General features: G+C 38.5%; 1 protein-coding gene across 1 annotated transcript in view; it reads right to left on the bottom strand.

The window, feature by feature from the left end:
* The window catches only part of LOC128686994 (putative neural-cadherin 2), a 919,537-nt gene that overhangs the window by 552,517 nt on the left and 347,360 nt on the right, over positions 1-19,660 (bottom strand). The window contains exon 2 of the mRNA XM_070082349.1: positions 18,709-18,824. Coding sequence (XP_069938450.1) covers positions 18,709-18,766 — 58 coding nt within the window. The 5' untranslated portion in view covers positions 18,767-18,824. The remainder of the gene's footprint in view (positions 1-18,708; positions 18,825-19,660) is intronic.

Below are 19,660 nucleotides of genomic sequence, written 5' to 3'. Positions count from 1 at the left end.
ACAACAACAATACCAGCAGCAGCAGTAACACCAGAAGCAACACCAGCAGCAACAACAACAGCAACACCAGCAACAGCAGTAACACCAGAAACAACACCAGCAGCAACAACAACAACAACTCGAGAAGCAGCAGCAGCACCAGAAGCAACACCAGCAGCAACAACAACAACAACACCAGCAGCAGCAGTAACACCAGAAGTAACACCAGCAGCAACAAAAACAACAACACCAGCAGCAGAAGTAATACCAGAAGCAACACCAGCAGCAGCAACAACAACAACAACAACACCAGCAGCAGCAGTAACGCCAGAAACAACACCAGCAGCAACAACAACAACAACAACACCAGCAGCAGCAGTAACACCAGAAGCAACACCAGCAGCAGCAACAACAACAACAACACCAGCAGCAACAACAACACCAGCACCAGCAGCAGTAGTAACACCAGAAGCAACACCAGCAGCAACAACAACAACAACACCAGCAGCAACAACAACACCAGCAGCAACAACAACACCAGCACCAGCAGCAGTAGTAACACCAGAAGCAACACCAGCAGCAACAACACCAGCACCAGCACCACCATCAACTAGAGAAGTGTAAAACGCTAGTAGATGAATACAAACATATCTTGCCTGTCAATCATGTCTCATGTTATTTACCTCTCTTTTCATAACATCAAATATACATTAGTTTTTCAGCTAAATACAACTACAAAAGTCTTATATAATACAAATGAACTAACAAAAACCTACAAATATACATTTTCCTCGCAGGACAATTTAACAAAACGAAATTTTAGCATACGCCGCAATTATTAACAAAATTAAATTTGGGTTGCAAATAATAGAGGATAATATAATAATATGGCGAGTCTGGCACACCAAATGTGAGTTTTTTGGAAAATACAATAAATCATCCACTTGTTTTAACATAATTTAGACAGGGGTCGAATTTATTTGTGTGTGTATTGTATACTAAATGAATAATGTTGCGTGTGTGTGTGTGTGTGTGTGTGTGTGAGAGAGAGAGAGTTGAAATTACCAAGTATTAGTGTATATGCATATATATATATATATATATATATATATATATATATATATATATATATATATATATATATATATATATATATATATATATATATATATATATATATATATATATATATATTCAATAGTAGAAGCATTTACTACCTCCTTTTTTAAATAATTTAGGCAATAACTCAGCGATGTGTTAGTGTCACGTTCAACTTGGTACTGTCCACCATTAATGTAATGCTGCAACTACAGATATTAATTAAGAAAATCTTAATCTGTTCCTTCACGTCTTTTTCGCTCTTTAATGACCTTTAATGACATAATAGGAAGACAGTAGAACTATATACAAAAGATGAGGTAATCAGTCCCTCAGCCTTGGAGTTAGTGTTCACAGCATCGTGGTGGAGGAGAATCTGGAGCAAAGGCATGAAGACTGGCGGTTATATAGGCGTCAGTGGATAGGGACTGAGGGCTGAGGGACTGATTACCTCATCTTTTGTATATAGTTCTACTGTCTTCCTATTATGTCCTAGAATCTGTATTGATAAAGCCACTGGATGGCGAAACGTCTACAATAAAGATATCCAGATGTTGCACATGTTTCTAATTCTTCAGCTGTATTGAAGTCTAGATAAATACAGATCTGCCCATACAGTTCTTTCTTAATGAAATTTCATGTTTGTCACATTTGCTAAATAGATTTGATAAACGTAAATTTACACATAGAAAACCAAATTGTTTACCAGTTATTAGGTTTTTGTTTAGTTAGCGTTTAATGCAATCTTCTCAATATTTTTACAACACTTCTCAGCGACGCCGGTTTATAGTTTGAAAGTTTTTTTTTTCTATCTTTTTTTAAACACTGGCAAAATGTGTGACTTCTTCTATTATTCTCCCAATTTATCATGTAGTAAAAGTCTAAACATTTTAAGAGAGTAGCAGAATTCTCCTGCACATTCTTAAAACCCATGACAGTATTTCGCCTGGTTCTCTTGCTTCTCTTTTGTCAGTGGTAATTTCTTGGCTTCCTCCTCAGTTATTTCAGTATCTTCCAGTTCGTCTGTCCGTGATGAATTTTTTAAACATTTAAACATCTTTTGTGAACACTGAAACTTTAATTCCTCAAACATTTACTCTCTTCTACTTCAGTGATTTTGTCGTTATCTTTTATTTTCTAACATTTAGCAGACTTTTTTATTTTACAAACTTTAATAAACGACTTGTTTTTTTTTACTTTGTTCTTCTCTACTATTTCATTTTCGAAGTTTCTTTCCTCTTCTCTGCTTACAAATTATTATATTATTATTAGTATTATTATTATTATCATCATCATGGAAACGCTAAACCCGTAGGGATTATTCAGCGTTCGGGGAGGGGGGGGGGGTTGGACGAGATGGAAAGCAATCAGGCTTAATTTAGGGAACCGAAACACAGATCCATTTCCCCAGATCAAGAGTCCCTCACCATTATCAAGGAACCTCTCATGAAGGGATTTTTTTTTTGTCAGATTAGATCCCTAGACTTGAGTGATGAGACTCGCTCCTCTCACCACTGGGCAACGGTATCTCCTCTGCTTACAAGTAATGGGAGTATCGGCTCTTACCATGAAACCGATAAATAACAAGCGAGAAAAAATATATATAACTGAAAAATCAACGAGCATCAGACGCACCTATGTGTTGAGACTTGTTTGTTGCCATGAGGCTGACGAGGAGGAGAATGATGGTTACAGTCACCAGCACTGTACACCAGTACTTGCTCCACCATCCCCTCGTCGGCGCTGATCGCTCTTCTGATACCCAATAGCGCCTTGGGAGCTCGGGGGCACTGTGGTAAGGCATGCGGGCAGTCGAGAAGCCTTTGAGAATCGGAGAATAGTAGTCTGGAGCGCTGCACTGACTCTGTCGCTGCAGGTGCACAGAGAAGATAGAGGTAGGTTGATGGTCGTGCCCGAGGGTGTGTTCGTGAGGGCAGGACTCCTCTGTTGCTTTGAAGTTGAGGCGGCTCTCCACGGGCGCCTGTTAAACAGAGGTGCTCAGCACGTACTGCAGGGGGCCCAGTATTACTGGTGGATGCTGGGAGCCTCCCAGAGTTGGTAGGTGCTGCTGCTGGGGATTTCCCACGAGGATGTGCTGGTTGAGAGTGCTGATCTCCCCTGGGAGGTTATGCGCGCCGAGTGGAGAGGTCAGCATCGGGGTCTAAAGGTTACCGTGAGAGTTGGTCAGGGTCACCCCGCGACGGAACTCAATATCGATTTTTTTCGTCATAATAAAAAGCAAACAATTATTAAATTGTAGTTCGTGAAATAAAAAACCCGTATGGGTCATTTCAGCACTAAGAGTGGTGGAAGTGCAATCCGGTCTGTGACCAAACTGTATGTGAAAGCAGATAAAACATTTAAAATGATGTTTATTTTTAACAAAACTAACTGATAATAGACAGAGCCACGATTAGGGAGCGGAGGACCGAGCCTTCACCACTGTTTGTGCTAAATGACCCACACAAGTTAGGAGCTTCACAACACACAAGACTATCCAGGTGGTGATTTGTGTCACCCTACTGCTTGTCTAGTACTCAGCGGACGGAGGATCGAATCTTCACTACCACTACTACCTGCTCTGAATGGTCCGTACGAGTCTAGCGCCCCACATAAACAGAAAATGAAATTGCTTACACTTGTATATGTATTTCTGTCCTTCTTGAATCTCCTGTTAACTTTTGTGGCTGGTCCACTTACAACATACATTCCAGGTTCTTGTTTTTCCATAGTTCTCCAGTATCTTCCTATAAACAATTGTTTATGTCTTCGTCTTATGTTCGCTTTTGGAATAAACTCTTTATACATATTTTTTAAAGTCTGTCCTCTGTATTTTTTTGTTCAATTTAGTTTCTTTAAAACATTCTTGTAAAGCATTATACAACAGAGTTTATTTTTCTAATCCAATCATTTCTGTTTATACGCTTCGTATTAACCTCTTTGGTTATATTTAACAATAAATGTTACTTCTAATACTATGTGTGTGTGTGTGTGTGTGTGTGTGTGTGTGTGTGTGTGTGTGTGTGTGTGTGTGTGTGTGTGTGTGTGTGTGTGTGTGTGTGTATACTCACGTAGTTGTGGTTGCAGGGGTCGATTCTCAGCTCCTGGTCCCGCCTCTTCACTGGTCGCTACTAGATCGCTCTTCCTGCTTCATGAACTTGTGTGTGTGTGAAGTTTGATCCTCCTCAACAGACTTGACTCTCTGAACTTTATCAGTCTTTCCAAGCACATCAGTTTATCCTGAAAATTCCTCCCTGTCTTCTAGTAAAAACCAAGTGTAATATTGACTCTTAAGTTGTCCTCTCTCACTCGTCTTGCTTCATTTATATGTTGACGTATAAAGAAATCAGTTATTACATTAAGGAATCTCTATTTACCCTTCATTTACAGTTCAAGCCTCATAGGTTGCCCGATTTATTTATGATTCTGTCCTCATTTTCAAAGGTAATTTCTAGTTATTGATCATTTAGATCTGGAAATCTGCTGTTTTATCGATTATCCTCATTCGTGAAACTGATAGTACTCTTCACTCTGATTGGTGGATTTAGTCCCACAAAACTTTTCACACTCGTTCAGTTTAATGTAAATTACACTAATTTACATGAATTTATTATTATGTAAACTAATATAACTACAGGAACTAATGCAAATTTACCACACTGTTAAACCTTGGAAAATAATGTTAACATTCTCAGTGCAGTGATATTTTTACTCTTGCGTTGTATATACACTGCTGCTCTCATTGTATACACACTGCTGCTCTCATTGTATACACACTGCTGCTCTCATTGTATACACACTGCTGCTCTCATTGTATACACACTGCTGCTCTCATTGTATACACACTGCTGCTCTCATTGTATACACACTGCTGCTCTCATTGTATACACACTGCTGCTCTCATTGTATACACACTACTGCTCTCATTGTATACACACTGCTGCTCTCATTGTATACACACTACTGCTCTCATTGTATACACACTGCTGCTCTCATTGTATACACACTACTGCTCTCATTGTATACACACTACTGCTCTCATTGTATACACACTACTGCTCTCATTGTATACACACTACTGCTCTCATTGTATACACACTACTGCTCTCATTGTATACACACTACTGCTCTCATTGTATACACACTACTGCTCTCATTGTATACACACTACTGCTCTCATTGTATACACACTACTGCTCTCATCGTATACACACTACTGCTCTCATTGTATACACACTACTGCTCTCATTGTATACACACTACTGCTCTCATTGTATACACACTACTGCTCTCATTGTATACACACTACTGCTCTCATTGTATACACACTACTGCTCTCATTGTATACACACTACTGCTCTCATTGTATACACACTACTGCTCTCATTGTATACACACTACTGCTCTCATTGTATACACACTGCTGCTCTCATTGTATACACACTACTGCTCTCATTGTATACATACTGCTGCTCTCATTGTATACACACTGCTGCTCTCATTGTATACACACTGCTGCTCTCATTGTATACACACTACTGCTCTCATTGTATACACACTACTGCTCTCATTGTATACACACTGCTGCTCTCATTGTATACACACTGCTGCTCTCATTGTATACACACTGCTGCTCTCATTGTATACACACTGCTGCTCTCATTGTAGCGACCTCCTGTCTAAAGGAGTGTGTCGTTCTTCTTCCTGTACTTTCTTTCACCCAAAAATGTGCCACTCCTCGGTCCTCCAGAAGCAGTGTTACAACATCGAATGCCCTGCATACCATCTAAAAGGGACCAGGAGGCACAGACCCCACAAGACAAACAATAGTAGCTACGACAACCCAACTCCAGGTGATTTTTTAGTGGCAGGAAACGAAAAAAGAAAATGGAAGGAAATAACAAAAATAGTCCACCACCTTGGAGCCTTGTTGGACTGGAGGCGCAGCCAGTGGCCACCCATGGCCCTCCAGAATTATTACAACTACTGATGCCAATAACAAAATCCCCCCAACAAACACAAAATACAACCTCGTTCATATTTGCTAATATACAGGGCCTTAAGCCATCCTCCAACAACAAAATACCTTTTATCAGTGGACTTCTAGTGGAGTCTAATGCAATGTTTGCAGCCTTCACAGAGACTCACACAAAAGATCACTTTGACAGTGAAATATGGATAAGTGGTTACAACCTTTTTAGATGCGACAGAAAAAACAGGCAACAAGGGGGGGTTGGCCTGTATGTCAAAGAGTCCCTTATCTGCACGGAGTTCCTGAACACCACAAATGAGGTAGTTGAAGTTCTATCAATAAAGATCGAGAACCAAAACCTAGTCATTGTGGTTGTATACAAGCCACCAGATGCAACCTCCCAACAGTTCAAGGAACAGCTACTGAAAATCGATTACTGTTTGGAAAACCTTCCAGCTCCATCCCCAAACATCTTACTGCTTGGTGATTTCAACCTAAGGCATACAAAATGGAAGAATGTAGCAAATAATGTTATAGCTGAAACAATCCCCGGAGGTAGCGCAGATGAAAGGTCACACACACATGAGCTACTAAGTCTCTGCGAAAAACACACCTTAAGCCAGCAGATAGTGGAGCCAACAAGACTAGAAAACACACTTGACTTTATCTTCGCAAATAATTAGGACCTGATAAGAGACATAAGAATATCAAAAACAACTAATTCCGATCACAATCTAATCGAAGTCCAGACGTACATGCATAGGGGTCCTGAACAACAGAATGCATGTACCTGTGAAGGTGTCTTCACAAAATACAATTTCAACAACAAGAACATCAACTGGGACCAGGTAAACCATGTCCTAAACGAAACATGTTGGGAAGATGTCTTAAATGACATGGACCCAAACCAGTGCCTTGAAAGGATCAACTGCCTGGTAGCCGAAGCATGTTCTAGGCATATTCCCCTAAGAAAGAAGAAAAGCAGGAGTAAACTGGAGAGAAAAAGACGCTCCCTCTACAGAAGACGACGAAGAGTCACTGAGCTCCTCAGGAGTGCTAGAATATCTGATACACGAAGGGAGGCGCTGACCAGGGAAGTGGAAACTATCGAACTTAAGCTAAATGACTCTTACAGGAACCAGGAGAGGCAGGAGGAGCTTAAAGCTATTAGTGAAATTGAAAGAAATTCAAAATATTTCTTTTCATATGCCAAAAACAAGGCAAATACCACATCTAGTATCGGGCCCTTACTCAGACAGGATGGGACTTACACAGACGACAACAAGGAAATGTGTGAAATATTGAAATCCCAGTACGACTCTGTGTTTAGTGAACCACTAATCGGTCTGAGGATCGACGACCCAAATGATTTCTTCATGAATGAGCCTCAAAACTCCATAAATGTATGCCAGATTTCCGACATTACCCTAACTCCGATAGATTTCGAAAAAGCAATTGACAACATGCCTATGCACTCAGCCCCGGGCCCAGACTCGTGGAACTCTGTTTTCATTAAGAACTGCAAGAAACCCCTCTCGCGTGCCCTAAGTACACTATGGAGGAGGAGCTTGGACATGGGTGAAATTCCACAGTCACTTAAAACAACGGATATAGCCCCACTCCATAAAGGTGGCAGCAAAGCATTAGCTAAGAACTATAGACCAATAGCTCTGACATCCCACATCATAAAAATATTTGAAAGAGTGTTAAGAAGCAGGATTGCAAATCACCTGGATTCCCAAAATCTGCACAATCCAGGGCAACATGGGTTCAGGGCAGGTCGCTCCTGCCTCTCACAACTACTGGACCACTATGACATGGCCTTGGATGCACTGGAAGAAAATCAGAATGCAGATGTAATATACACAGACTTTGCAAAAGCATTTGACAAATGCGATCATGGCGTAATAGCCCATAAAATACGTGCTAAAGGAATAACTGGGAAAGTGGGGAGATGGATCTTCAACTTCCTAACAAATCGAACACAAAGAGTAGTGGTCAACAGAGTTAAATCGGAGGCTGCCATAGTGAAGAGCTCTGTTCCACAAGGCACAGTACTCGCCCCCATCTTATTCCTTATCCTCATATCAGACATAAACAGAGATATACACCACAGCACCGTATCATCCTTTGCGGATGATACTAGGATCTGCATGAGGCTGTCATCTGCTGAGGACGCGGTTAACCTCCAAGAAGATATAAACAAAGTTTTCCAGTGGGCAACGGTAAACAATATGATGTTCAATGAGGACAAATTCCAACTACTCCGTTATGGAAAACTGGAGGAGATAATAACTAGAACAGAGTATACTACTGACTCCGGCCATACAATAGAGCGGAAAAATAATGTAAGGGACCTGGGAGTAGTAATGTCTGAGGATCTCACTTTCAAGGATCACAACAGTGCCACGATCGCACGTGCAAAGAAAATGATAGGATGGATAATGAGAACTTTCAAAACGAGAGATGCCAAGCCCATGATGATCCTTTTCAAATCACTTGTTCTCTCTAGGCTGGAATACTGCTGTACATTAACATCTCCATACAAAGCAGGTGAAATTGCAGATCTAGAGAGTGTACAGAGATCCTTTACTGCACGTATAAGTTCTGTCAAGCACCTTAACTACTGGGAACGCTTGGAAGCACTTGACTTGTACTCGTTGGAACGCAGGAGGGAGAGATATATCATAATCTACACTTGGAAAATCTTGGAAGGAATGGTCCCAAATCTGCACACAGAAATCACTCCCTACGAAAGTAAAAGACTGGGCAGGCGATGCAAAATGTCGCCAATAAAAAGTAGGGGCGCCATTGGTACACTAAGAGAAAACACCATAAGTGTCCGGGGCCCAAAACTGTTCAACAGCCTCCCATCAAGCATTAGGGGAATTGCCAATAAACCCCTGGCTGCCTTCAAGAGAGAGCTGGACAGATACCTAAAGTCAGTGCCGGATCAGCCGGGCTGTGGCTCGTACGTCGGACTGCGTGCGGCCAGCAGTAACAGCCTAGTTAATCAGGCCCTGATCCATCGGGAGGCCTGGTCGTGGACCGGGCCGCGGGGGCGTTGATCCCCGGAATAACCTCCAGGTAACCAGGTAACCTCATTGTATACACACTGCTGCTCTCATTGTATACACACTGCTGCTCTCATTGTATACACACTGCTGCTCTAATTGTATACACACTGCTGCTCTAATTGTATACACACTGCTGCTCTGATTGTATACACACTGCTGCTCTCATTGTATACACACTGCTGCTCTAATTGTATACACACTACTGCTCTCATTGTATACACACTGCTGCTCTCATTGTATACACACTGCTGCTCTAATTGTATACACACTGCTGCTCTCATTGTATACACACTGCTGCTCTCATTGTATACACAATGCTGCTCTCATTGTATACACACTGCTGCTCTAATTGTATACACACTGCTGCTCTCATTGTATACACACTACTGCTCTAATTGTATACACACTACTGCTCTCATTGTATACACACTGCTGCTCTCATTGTATACACACTGCTGCTCTCATTGTATACACACTACTGCTCTCATTGTATACACACTGCTGCTCTCATTGTATACACACTGCTGCTCTAATTGTATACACACTACTGCTCTAATTGTATACACACTGCTGCTCTCATTGTATACACACTGCTGCTCTCATTGTATACACACTGCTGCTCTCATTGTATACACACTGCTGCTCTCATTGTATACACACTGCTGCTCTAATTGTATACACACTGCTGCTCTAATTGTATACACACTGATGCTCTCATTGTATACACACTACTGCTCTCATTGTATACACACTGCTGCTCTAATTGTATACACACTGCTGCTCTCATTGCATACACACTGCTGCTCTCATTGCATACACACTGCTGCTCTCATTGTATACACACTGCTGCTCTCATTGTATACACACTGCTGCTCTCATTGTATACACACTGCTGCTCTCATTGCATACACACTGCTGCTCTCATTGTATACACACTACTGCTCTCATTGTATACACACTGCTGCTCTCATTGTATACACACTGCTGCTCTCATTATGAGTATACACGCTGCTGCTCTCATTATGAGTATACACGCTGCTGCTCTCATTATGAGTATACACACTGCTGCCCTTATTATGACTATACACACTGCTGCTCTTATTATGAGTATACACACTGCTGCTCTCATTATGAGTATACACACTGCTGCTCTCATTATGAGTATACACACTGCTGCTCTCATTATGAGCATACACGCTGCTGCCCTTATTATGACTATACACACTGCTGCTCTTATTATGAGTATACACACTGCTGCTCTCATTATGAGTATACACACTGCTGCTCTCATTATGAGTATACACACTGCTGCTCTCATTATGAGTATACACGCTGCTGCTCTTATTATGACTATACACACTGCTGCTCTCATTATGAGTATACACACTGCTGCTCTCATTATGAGTATACACACTGCTGCTCTTATTATGAGTATACACACTGCTGCTCTCATTATGAATATACACGCTGCTGCTCTTATTATGACTATACACACTGCTGCTCTCATTATGAGTATACACACTGCTGCTCTCATTATGAGTATACACACTGCTGCTCTTATTATGAGTATACACACTGCTGCTCTCATTATGAGTATACACACTGCTGCTCTCATTATGAGTATACACACTGCTGCTCTCATTATGAGTATACACACTGCTGCTCTCATTATGAGTATACACACTGCTGCTCTCATTATGAGTATACACACTGCTGCTCTCATTATGAGTATAAGCACTGCTGCTCTCATTATGAGTATACACACTGCTGACCTTATTATGAGTATACACACTGATGCTCTTATGACTCTACACACTGCTGCTCTCATTATGAGCATACACACTGCTGCCCTCATTATGAGTATACACACTACTGCTCTCATTATGAGTATACACACTGCTGCTCTCATTCTGAGTATACACGCTGCTGCTCTCATTATGAGTATACACGCTGCTGCCCTTATTATGACTATACACACTGCTGCTCTTATTATAAGTATACACACTGCTGCTCTCATTATGAGTATACACACTGCTGCTCTCATTATGAGTATACACACTGCTGCTCTCATTATGAGTATACACGCTGCTGCCCTTATTATGACTATACACACTGCTGCTCTTATTATGAGTATACACACTGCTGCTCTCATTATGAGTATGCACACTGCTGCTCTCATTATGAGTATACACACTGCTGCTCTCATTATGAGTATACACGATGCTGCTCTTATTATGACTATACACACTGCTGCTCTCATTATGAGTATACACACTGCTGCTCTCATTATGAGTATACACACTGCTGCTCTTATTATGAGTATACACACTGCTGCTCTCATTATGAGTATACTCACTGCTGCTCTCATTATGAGTATACACACTGCTGCTCTCATTATGAGTATACACACTGCTGCTCTCATTATGAGTATACACACTGCTGCTCTCATTATGAGTATACACACTGCTGCTCTCATTATGAGTATAAGCACTGCTGTTCTCATTATGAGTATACACACTGCTGACCTTATTATGAGTATACACACTGATGCTCTTATGACTCTACACACTGCTGCTCTCATTATGAGCATACACACTGCTGCCCTCATTATGAGTATACACACTACTGCTCTCATTATGAGTATACACACTGCTGCTCTCCTTCTGAGTATACACACTGCTGCTCTCATTATGAGTATACACACTGCTGATCTCATTATGAGTATACACACTGCTGCTCTCATTATGAGTGTACACACTGCTGCTCTCATTATGAGTATACACACTGTTGCTCTATTTATGACTGTACACACTGCTGCTCTCATTATGAGTGTAAACACTGCTGCTCTATTTATGACTGTACACACTGCTGCTCTCATTATGAGTATACACACTGCTGCGCTCATTATGAGTATACACACTGCTGCTCTCATTATGAGTATACACACTGCTGCTCTCATTATGAGTGTACACACTGCTGCTCTCATTATGAGTATACACACTGCTGCTCTCATTATGAGTATACGCACTGCTGCTCTCATTATGAGTATACACACTGCTGATCTCATTATGAGTATACACACTGCTGCTCTCATTATGAGTATACACACTGGTGCTCTCATTTTGACTCTACACACTGCTGCTCTCATTATGAGTATACACACTGCTGCTCTCATTATGAGTATATACACTGCTGCTCTCATTATGACTCTACACACTGCTGCTCTCATTATGAGTATACACACTGGTGCTCTCATTATGACTCTACACACTGCTGCTCTCATTATGAGTATACACACTGCTGCTCTCATTATGAGTATACACACTGCTGCTCTCATTATGAGTATACACACTGCTGCTCTCATTATGAGTATACACACTGCTGCTCTCATTATGAGTATACACACTGCTGCTCTAGGACATACACATCAAGAGAGATATTATTAAACAAGAATAAGAAGTACACAATTACTACAACTGATTTTAATTATAAGAAACAAACTCTCTATTCGAGTGAACAAAATTCTGTTGTTGTGCTTTCCATTTCTCGATTTTGTTTTTTTACGTGTGCGTCTAAATCTGAAGACGATTTTATAAAAAGCAAATTTTCATAGCACCTACTAATGGTTCTGGCACCAAAAATGTGTTTTATGATATAAAGACTCCATCAACCACATACATTTTTTTTTACTTACTGAGCACACAGACGGAGAACAACTGTAATATAGCGAAGACTGGATTATGAAGGTGTACACAACACACACACACACACACACACACACACACACACACACATTCAGGACTCTGTATACAGTGTACGTCAGGTCTATATTGGAGTATGCAGCACCACTCTGGAACCCACACCTGGAAAAGCACGTCAGAGAAATTAGAGAAAGTGCGAAGGTTTGCAACAAGACTAGTCCCGGAGCTAAGGGGCATGTCCTACTAGGAGAGGTTAAGGGAAATTGACCTGACGACACTGGAGAACAGGAGGGACAGGGAGGATATGATAACAACATATAAAATGCTGAGAGGAATCGACAAGGTGGACAGAGATAAGATGTTCCCGAGATAGGACACAGCAACAAGGGGTCACAATTGGAAGTTGAAGACTCAGATTAGTCACAGAGATATTAGGAAGTATTTCTTCAGTCACAAAGTTGTCAGGCAGTGCAACAGTCTGCAGAGTGAGGTGGTGGAGGTAGAATCCATACATAGTTTTAAGAAGAGGTATGATAAAGCTCACAGAGCAGTGAGTGAGTGACACAGTAGCGACCAGTGAAGAGGCCTGGCTAGGAGCTATGATTTAACTCCCAGAACCATAATTAGGTGAGTACAATTAGATGAGTACATACACACTTTAAAGTATACAGCACCAGTATGAAACTCAGCCATGGTTCAACACGTCAGGAAATTAGAGTAAGTGCAAAAGTTTGCAACAAGACTAGTCCCGGGGCTGAGGGGTTTGTCTTACGAGGAGAGGTTAAGGGAATTCAACCTGGAGGACAGGAGAGACACCAGGTATAATGACTGGACCACGAGAACGCTGACCCTCCAGGCATAACATGGGTGATGTTTTACATGATAATGAAAAATTAAACATATTAAAAAAAATCTCTAAACATTTATAATGAAAAATGCTGAACCACTTAAATATGTGTGTTAGATTTATGTACAACGATATGGCCGTATGATCTCTTCAAGGGGAGTGCCTTGATGCCGGCGAGGGCTCTTGATTCAAGGAAATGAAACTGCGCCCAGGATCAATGGCGATTATCTCCAAATCCTCCGTCGCTGAATGATTTTCTAAGGGTTTTGCCCTGCCGCATAATAATAATAATAATAATAATAATAATAATAATAATAATAATAATAATAATAATAATAATAATAATAATAAAAATAATAATAATAATAATAATAATAATATTATTATTATTATTATTATTATTATTATTATTATTATTATTATTATTATTATTATTATTATTATTATTATTATTATTATTATTAAACCCGTGTAAGGTTTTAAGCACAAGGAGCGGGAAAGAGCTCGATCCTCCCTCCATTAAATATTTGCCAAATACAAAACTTATTTAAACAGACTTCAGATACAAATAAACAGGATGACCAACGAGGCTGAAAGAGAAATGACCCACAGAAGTGGTCGACGTGGCTTCAGTGTTGTGGGTATACAGGGTGTTTCAAATTGACGGTCCCATTTTCAAAGCAGTCTGCTTTGAAATTGGGTCTATATCTTTGAAACGCCCTATATATTATCACCATAACGAAGGCAGCAGCAGCAGCAACAACAACAGCAACAACAACAGTAGCAGCAGCAATAATAGCAGCAGCAGCAGCAGCAGCAGCAGCAGCAGCAGCAGCAGCAGCAGCTCGGGCGAGTGACAACTTACCATCTGTACTATATATAACTAGAGAAGGAAAGTTTTAAAATGAATTCTTGTAAATCTCTTGGTAAGAGCGATCGTGGGAGTATATGGGAAAAACTTCTTCTTCTTCTTCTTCTTCCTTCTTAGTTCTTGGTTTAGATGCTGTATTACATGAATCAATCTACTGGAATGTATAAAGACTGCTGGAAGAGATGTTGGATATACTGTAGTTACTAATATAATATATTTTTGCAATGAATGAAATAGATGAGGGCAAAAACAATGGCAAACAAAAACCGAGTGTATCAGAAAATGTTGTTCTCAATTATGGGTGAAAGTCAGAGAAAATACTTCATGGGAAATTTATGAAAATTGGAGTCAAATATCTCAGAAGAAAAATAAAATAAATGCAGATTGGATCAACAGTAACATAAGAAGGAAAAGAAGGAAACGGATAAGTTAAGAATATTCCCCAACCAAACTTACGTCACTTCTACAATTCCTTTAAACCCGTCCTACAAAAAATTTCAACCCTCTGATTCACCCTCTTAAACCTGTCTTACACGTGTAGTAGAAACACTTGAGAGGAAGTGCAGACACCGTGGTAAACATGTAGTGAAATCTCAAGGATATCTAAGAGAAAATGAGTTGTGAGATAAACCATACCACGGGCGGGATTGAACCCGCGGGTTCATTCCCGCCCTTGGTATGGTTTGTTTGCAATCGTGTCATTACGATTTCGTGAGTCGAGTTGTGAGATGTTAAGTTTTATCACATGAACACTGTCTATATTAATGAAGACGTGATAAATTATTTAAAATATATATTGCACATGGATTCAAGCAGGCAGCTCTTGTCTGGAGTTCCAGTATGGAACAAACAAGATAGAAAATGTTCAAGAACAGGCAAGCAAGGGGCAAGAAAGTGGTTTTTAGAATAAAGAAAAAGAAACTATGAAGATCGTAAAAAAATAATTTGCTTTCGTTGGAAAATAGAATTTAAAAGAGATATCTGATAACTATAAGATTTTTTTTATTATATAGTTACAGATTTATTTGATTTTTTTCAATGTATAATATTTCTTAAGATATAATTATACGGGCTCAAGTAAATTTCGCGCTTCTGCATTTCGTTGTAAGGTCTACATTTCATTGCGCTTTATAACCTTAATGATGGCAATCTATAATAGGAATTCACCCACCTGGATACGATGAAAAGGGAAAGTTATATTTCAACTAGGTCTGAGGTCCCCTTCAGCAGAATGAATTCTGCTGAAGAAGTCTTGATTTATGGGTCGAAATATACAGAATAACATTTCCCTACCTTGGTCTACCTCCGGGTTTCGTCCTGTTACTAACAAGTCTGATGCTCTAACACGTCTTTCTATATTTAGATTTGCTCTCTCGGCGACAGTTCTTGGTATATATAACGACACTAAGGAGGGCAGGAGGGTGCACTGTAACCTATTTCACTGTAGTGGAAATGCAAGTCGTGCTTCTAAGGGTATACTGAATTTATATTGGAGTAACAATATAATGTCGCCACGTGACTGACTACAACCCTACGAGAGCATCACATTACACTGGACAGGTAGTAGCAGAATTGTGGCTGGAAACCATCATTAATTTACAATTAATAAACGGTGGATAATTAAAGTGGAACAAACATTTACACTGGGCTGCCACACGAAGACAATGGCGGATTATTTTAAGTAAAACCACCACTGGAGCGACGCAAAGTCACCTCGTTTCCGTGCAACTTAAGAGATAAAGTTTCAAGTCTATCTCACCATGGCAACACTCCAGATCTCAAGATAATGTGTGCACCACCAGTCCCCCTACGTCCCGCTTAATAGTTCACAAAGATAGGATATATAAAGAGGGTATAAAATTTCGGAATTTGAAACAACTGCAATGAGTGCCTCATAAATCTTGCTTCTTAATATTATATATATATATATATGTATATATATATATATATATATATATATATATATATATATATATATATATATATATATATATATATATATATATATATATATATATATATATATATATATATATATATATATATATATATATATATATATATATATATATATATATATATACAATAAGATCACAGTAAACAGGTGATTTCAGAATATGCAAAACAACCACTGTGAAAGAATAGAGAAGTTCCAAGCGCTTTCGTTGTTCATGGAACAATGAAAGTAAAGCATCAAAGGAAGGTATATAAAGGGGTAGCCCACACCTCACTATCAGATCCCACAACAACGAAACACCTGACGCGAGACAGCAGGCCCACCGGCCGAACTAGACAGGTCCTTCATACAACCCACCAACAAACTATTCTACCCAAGAAATAAGAAATTTAAAAAATTATTATTCGTCCAAAGTATTATTAAATTCTTCCCAGATTCTATTAATTATAAGTGGATCTAATTTATATAAACCAAAGGAAATATTCATATTATTGTCAAAACTGCTTTTTATGAAACAAGATTCAATTATATTCCTGTCGACCATGGACTTGCTTGATACTACTTTCTCAGCTTTTTGAAAATCATTTGGATGGTTAAAATCTCTTACATGAATAAACAGAGCATTGGAATCTTGTCCAATTCTAATGCTATATTTATGTTGCTTTAATCTTAGTTCGAGATTTTTACCAGTTTGACCGTAATAAACTTTATCGCAAATTTTACAAGGAATCTTATAGACACATCCATCAGCATTTTGGGGGAATTCTTTATCATAAATTTTTTTACTGTATCAAGATTTTTGAATACAACTTTAATATTAAAAGTCTTAAAAAGAGAAGGCATATCAACCAAGTTTTCATGGTAAGGGAGAACCAACATATTTTTAGTTGAATAAGGCTGGTTGTCCCTTTTTGGATTGTAAAAAGTATTTCTAGCAACTTTAAAAGATTTATCAATTACTTTTTACAATCCAAAAAGGGACAACCAGCCTTATTCAACAAAAAATATGTTGGTTCTCCCTTACCATGAAAACTTGGTTGATATGCCTTTTCTTCTTAAGACTTTTAATATCAAAGTTGTATTCAAAATTCTTGATACAGTAAAAAAACTTTTGATAAAGAATTCCCCCAAACTGCTGATGGATGTGTCTATAAGATTCCTTGTAAAATTTGCGATAAAGTTTATTACCGTCAAACTGGTAAAAATCTCGAACTAAGATTAAAACAACATAAATATAGCATTAGAACTGGACAAGATTCCAATGCTCTATTTATTCATGTAAGAGATTTTAACCATCCAATTGATTTTCAAAAAGTTGAGAAAGTAGTATCAAGCAAGTCCATGGTCGATAGGAATATAATTGAATCTTGTTTCATAAAAAGCAGTTTTGACAATAATATGAATATTTCCTTTGGTTTATATAAATTAGATCCATTTATAATTAATAGAATTTGGGAAGAATTTAATAATACTTTGGACAAATAATATTTTTTTTAAATTTCTTATTTCTTGGGTAGAATAGTTTGTTGGTGGGTTGTATGAAGGACCTGTCTTGTTCGGCCTGCGGACCTGCTGTCTCGCGTCAGGTGTTTCGTTGTTGTGGGATCTGATAGTGAGGTGTGGGCTACCCCTTTATATACCTTCCTTTGATGCTTTACTTTCATTGTTCCTTGATAATGCGAATAGTCACGAAAGCGCTTGGAACTTCTCTATTCTTTCACAGTACTTGTTTTGCATGTATATATATATATATATATATATATATATATATATATATATATATATATATATATATATATATATATATATATATATATATATATATATATATATATATATATATATATATATATATATATATATATATATATATATATATATATATATATATATATATATATATATATATATATATATATATATATATATATATATATATATATATATATATATATATATATATATATATATATCACGGTCAACAGGTGATATCACAATGTGCAAAACAACGAATGTGAAAAAATAATGATCTTCCAAGTGCTTTCGTGATTTCTCACATTATCTAGGAACTGTAAAAATATTTCAAAATACACAGAGAATACTCAGCAGCAGTGGGGTAAAAATAGATTTCATTTAACTTTTGGAGTTCTGTACTTACCACCATTCATCATCTCAAGAATCCGGATGCCAGAGTTTGTTTACTTACCGTTCGTCAGCTGCTCGCCGAGGGGAATCAGCAGGGGCACCAACACGTTCACTGCCATCCTCACTACTATGTACAGACACACACACGGCGTTTTCCTCAGTGTAATGTTGGCACACCTGTTAAAGACAAACATTTGGTTTTATTTTTGATGTATCGAATGATAATGTGCGATATTAATAATAATAACAACAATAATAATAATAATAATAATAATAATAATAATAATAATAATAATAATAATAATAATATTATTATTATTATTATTATTATTATTATTATTATTATTATTATTATTATTATTATTCATTATTAAAACTAAACCTATCAAGAAAAATACAGTGTAATGCATAATTACACTGAAGCGAAATTTAGAATTTTAAAAGAATTATAGAGGTGAAGAGGAAGAATAATTTCCCTTGTTTTCTCAAAACAGTGAAATGTATTCATGTAAAGCGCAATACCAGGGGGAAAAAACATACATCTTTATTTTTTCCCTGGGCAAATAACTGACATGACGAATGATACGTGTACATGTGGTGGTGATATTCTGTGGCGAGAGAATTATGCAAAGGATCGGACTAAAATCTTGCTTTGCTGACAGAAGTTATTAAATTCATGCAGGAAAAAGGTTAATTTGAAAATGTTTCAAACTTCCGGCAGTGACAGAAGAGCTCTACACTGATTAGAATTTTTTTAGGGGGAGAGACTGCGTGGCAGAGGCAGAGGGAAACGGGATATTCCAGTATATGCAAAACAACCACTTCGGGGGGGGGGGGAAGATGAATGATAGCTCTTGGCACTTTCGTGTTGCAAGCAACACATCCTCAGCAGTGTGTAATGTTGCACAAATGAGTAGTTAGTCCAGGTAGATTCGTTCGAGGGAACGATTCCAGCTAGTATAATCAGTTTGAACTAATCTACCTGCATTTTTCTAATAATTTCTGCAACATTG

Source organism: Cherax quadricarinatus, chromosome 7 (genome assembly GCF_038502225.1).
Source record: "Cherax quadricarinatus isolate ZL_2023a chromosome 7, ASM3850222v1, whole genome shotgun sequence".
NCBI classification, from domain to species: Eukaryota; Metazoa; Arthropoda; class Malacostraca; order Decapoda; family Parastacidae; genus Cherax; species Cherax quadricarinatus.
The sequence above is the reverse complement of the archived record's forward strand: the minus strand, read 5'-3'. Positions and strand labels throughout refer to the sequence as shown.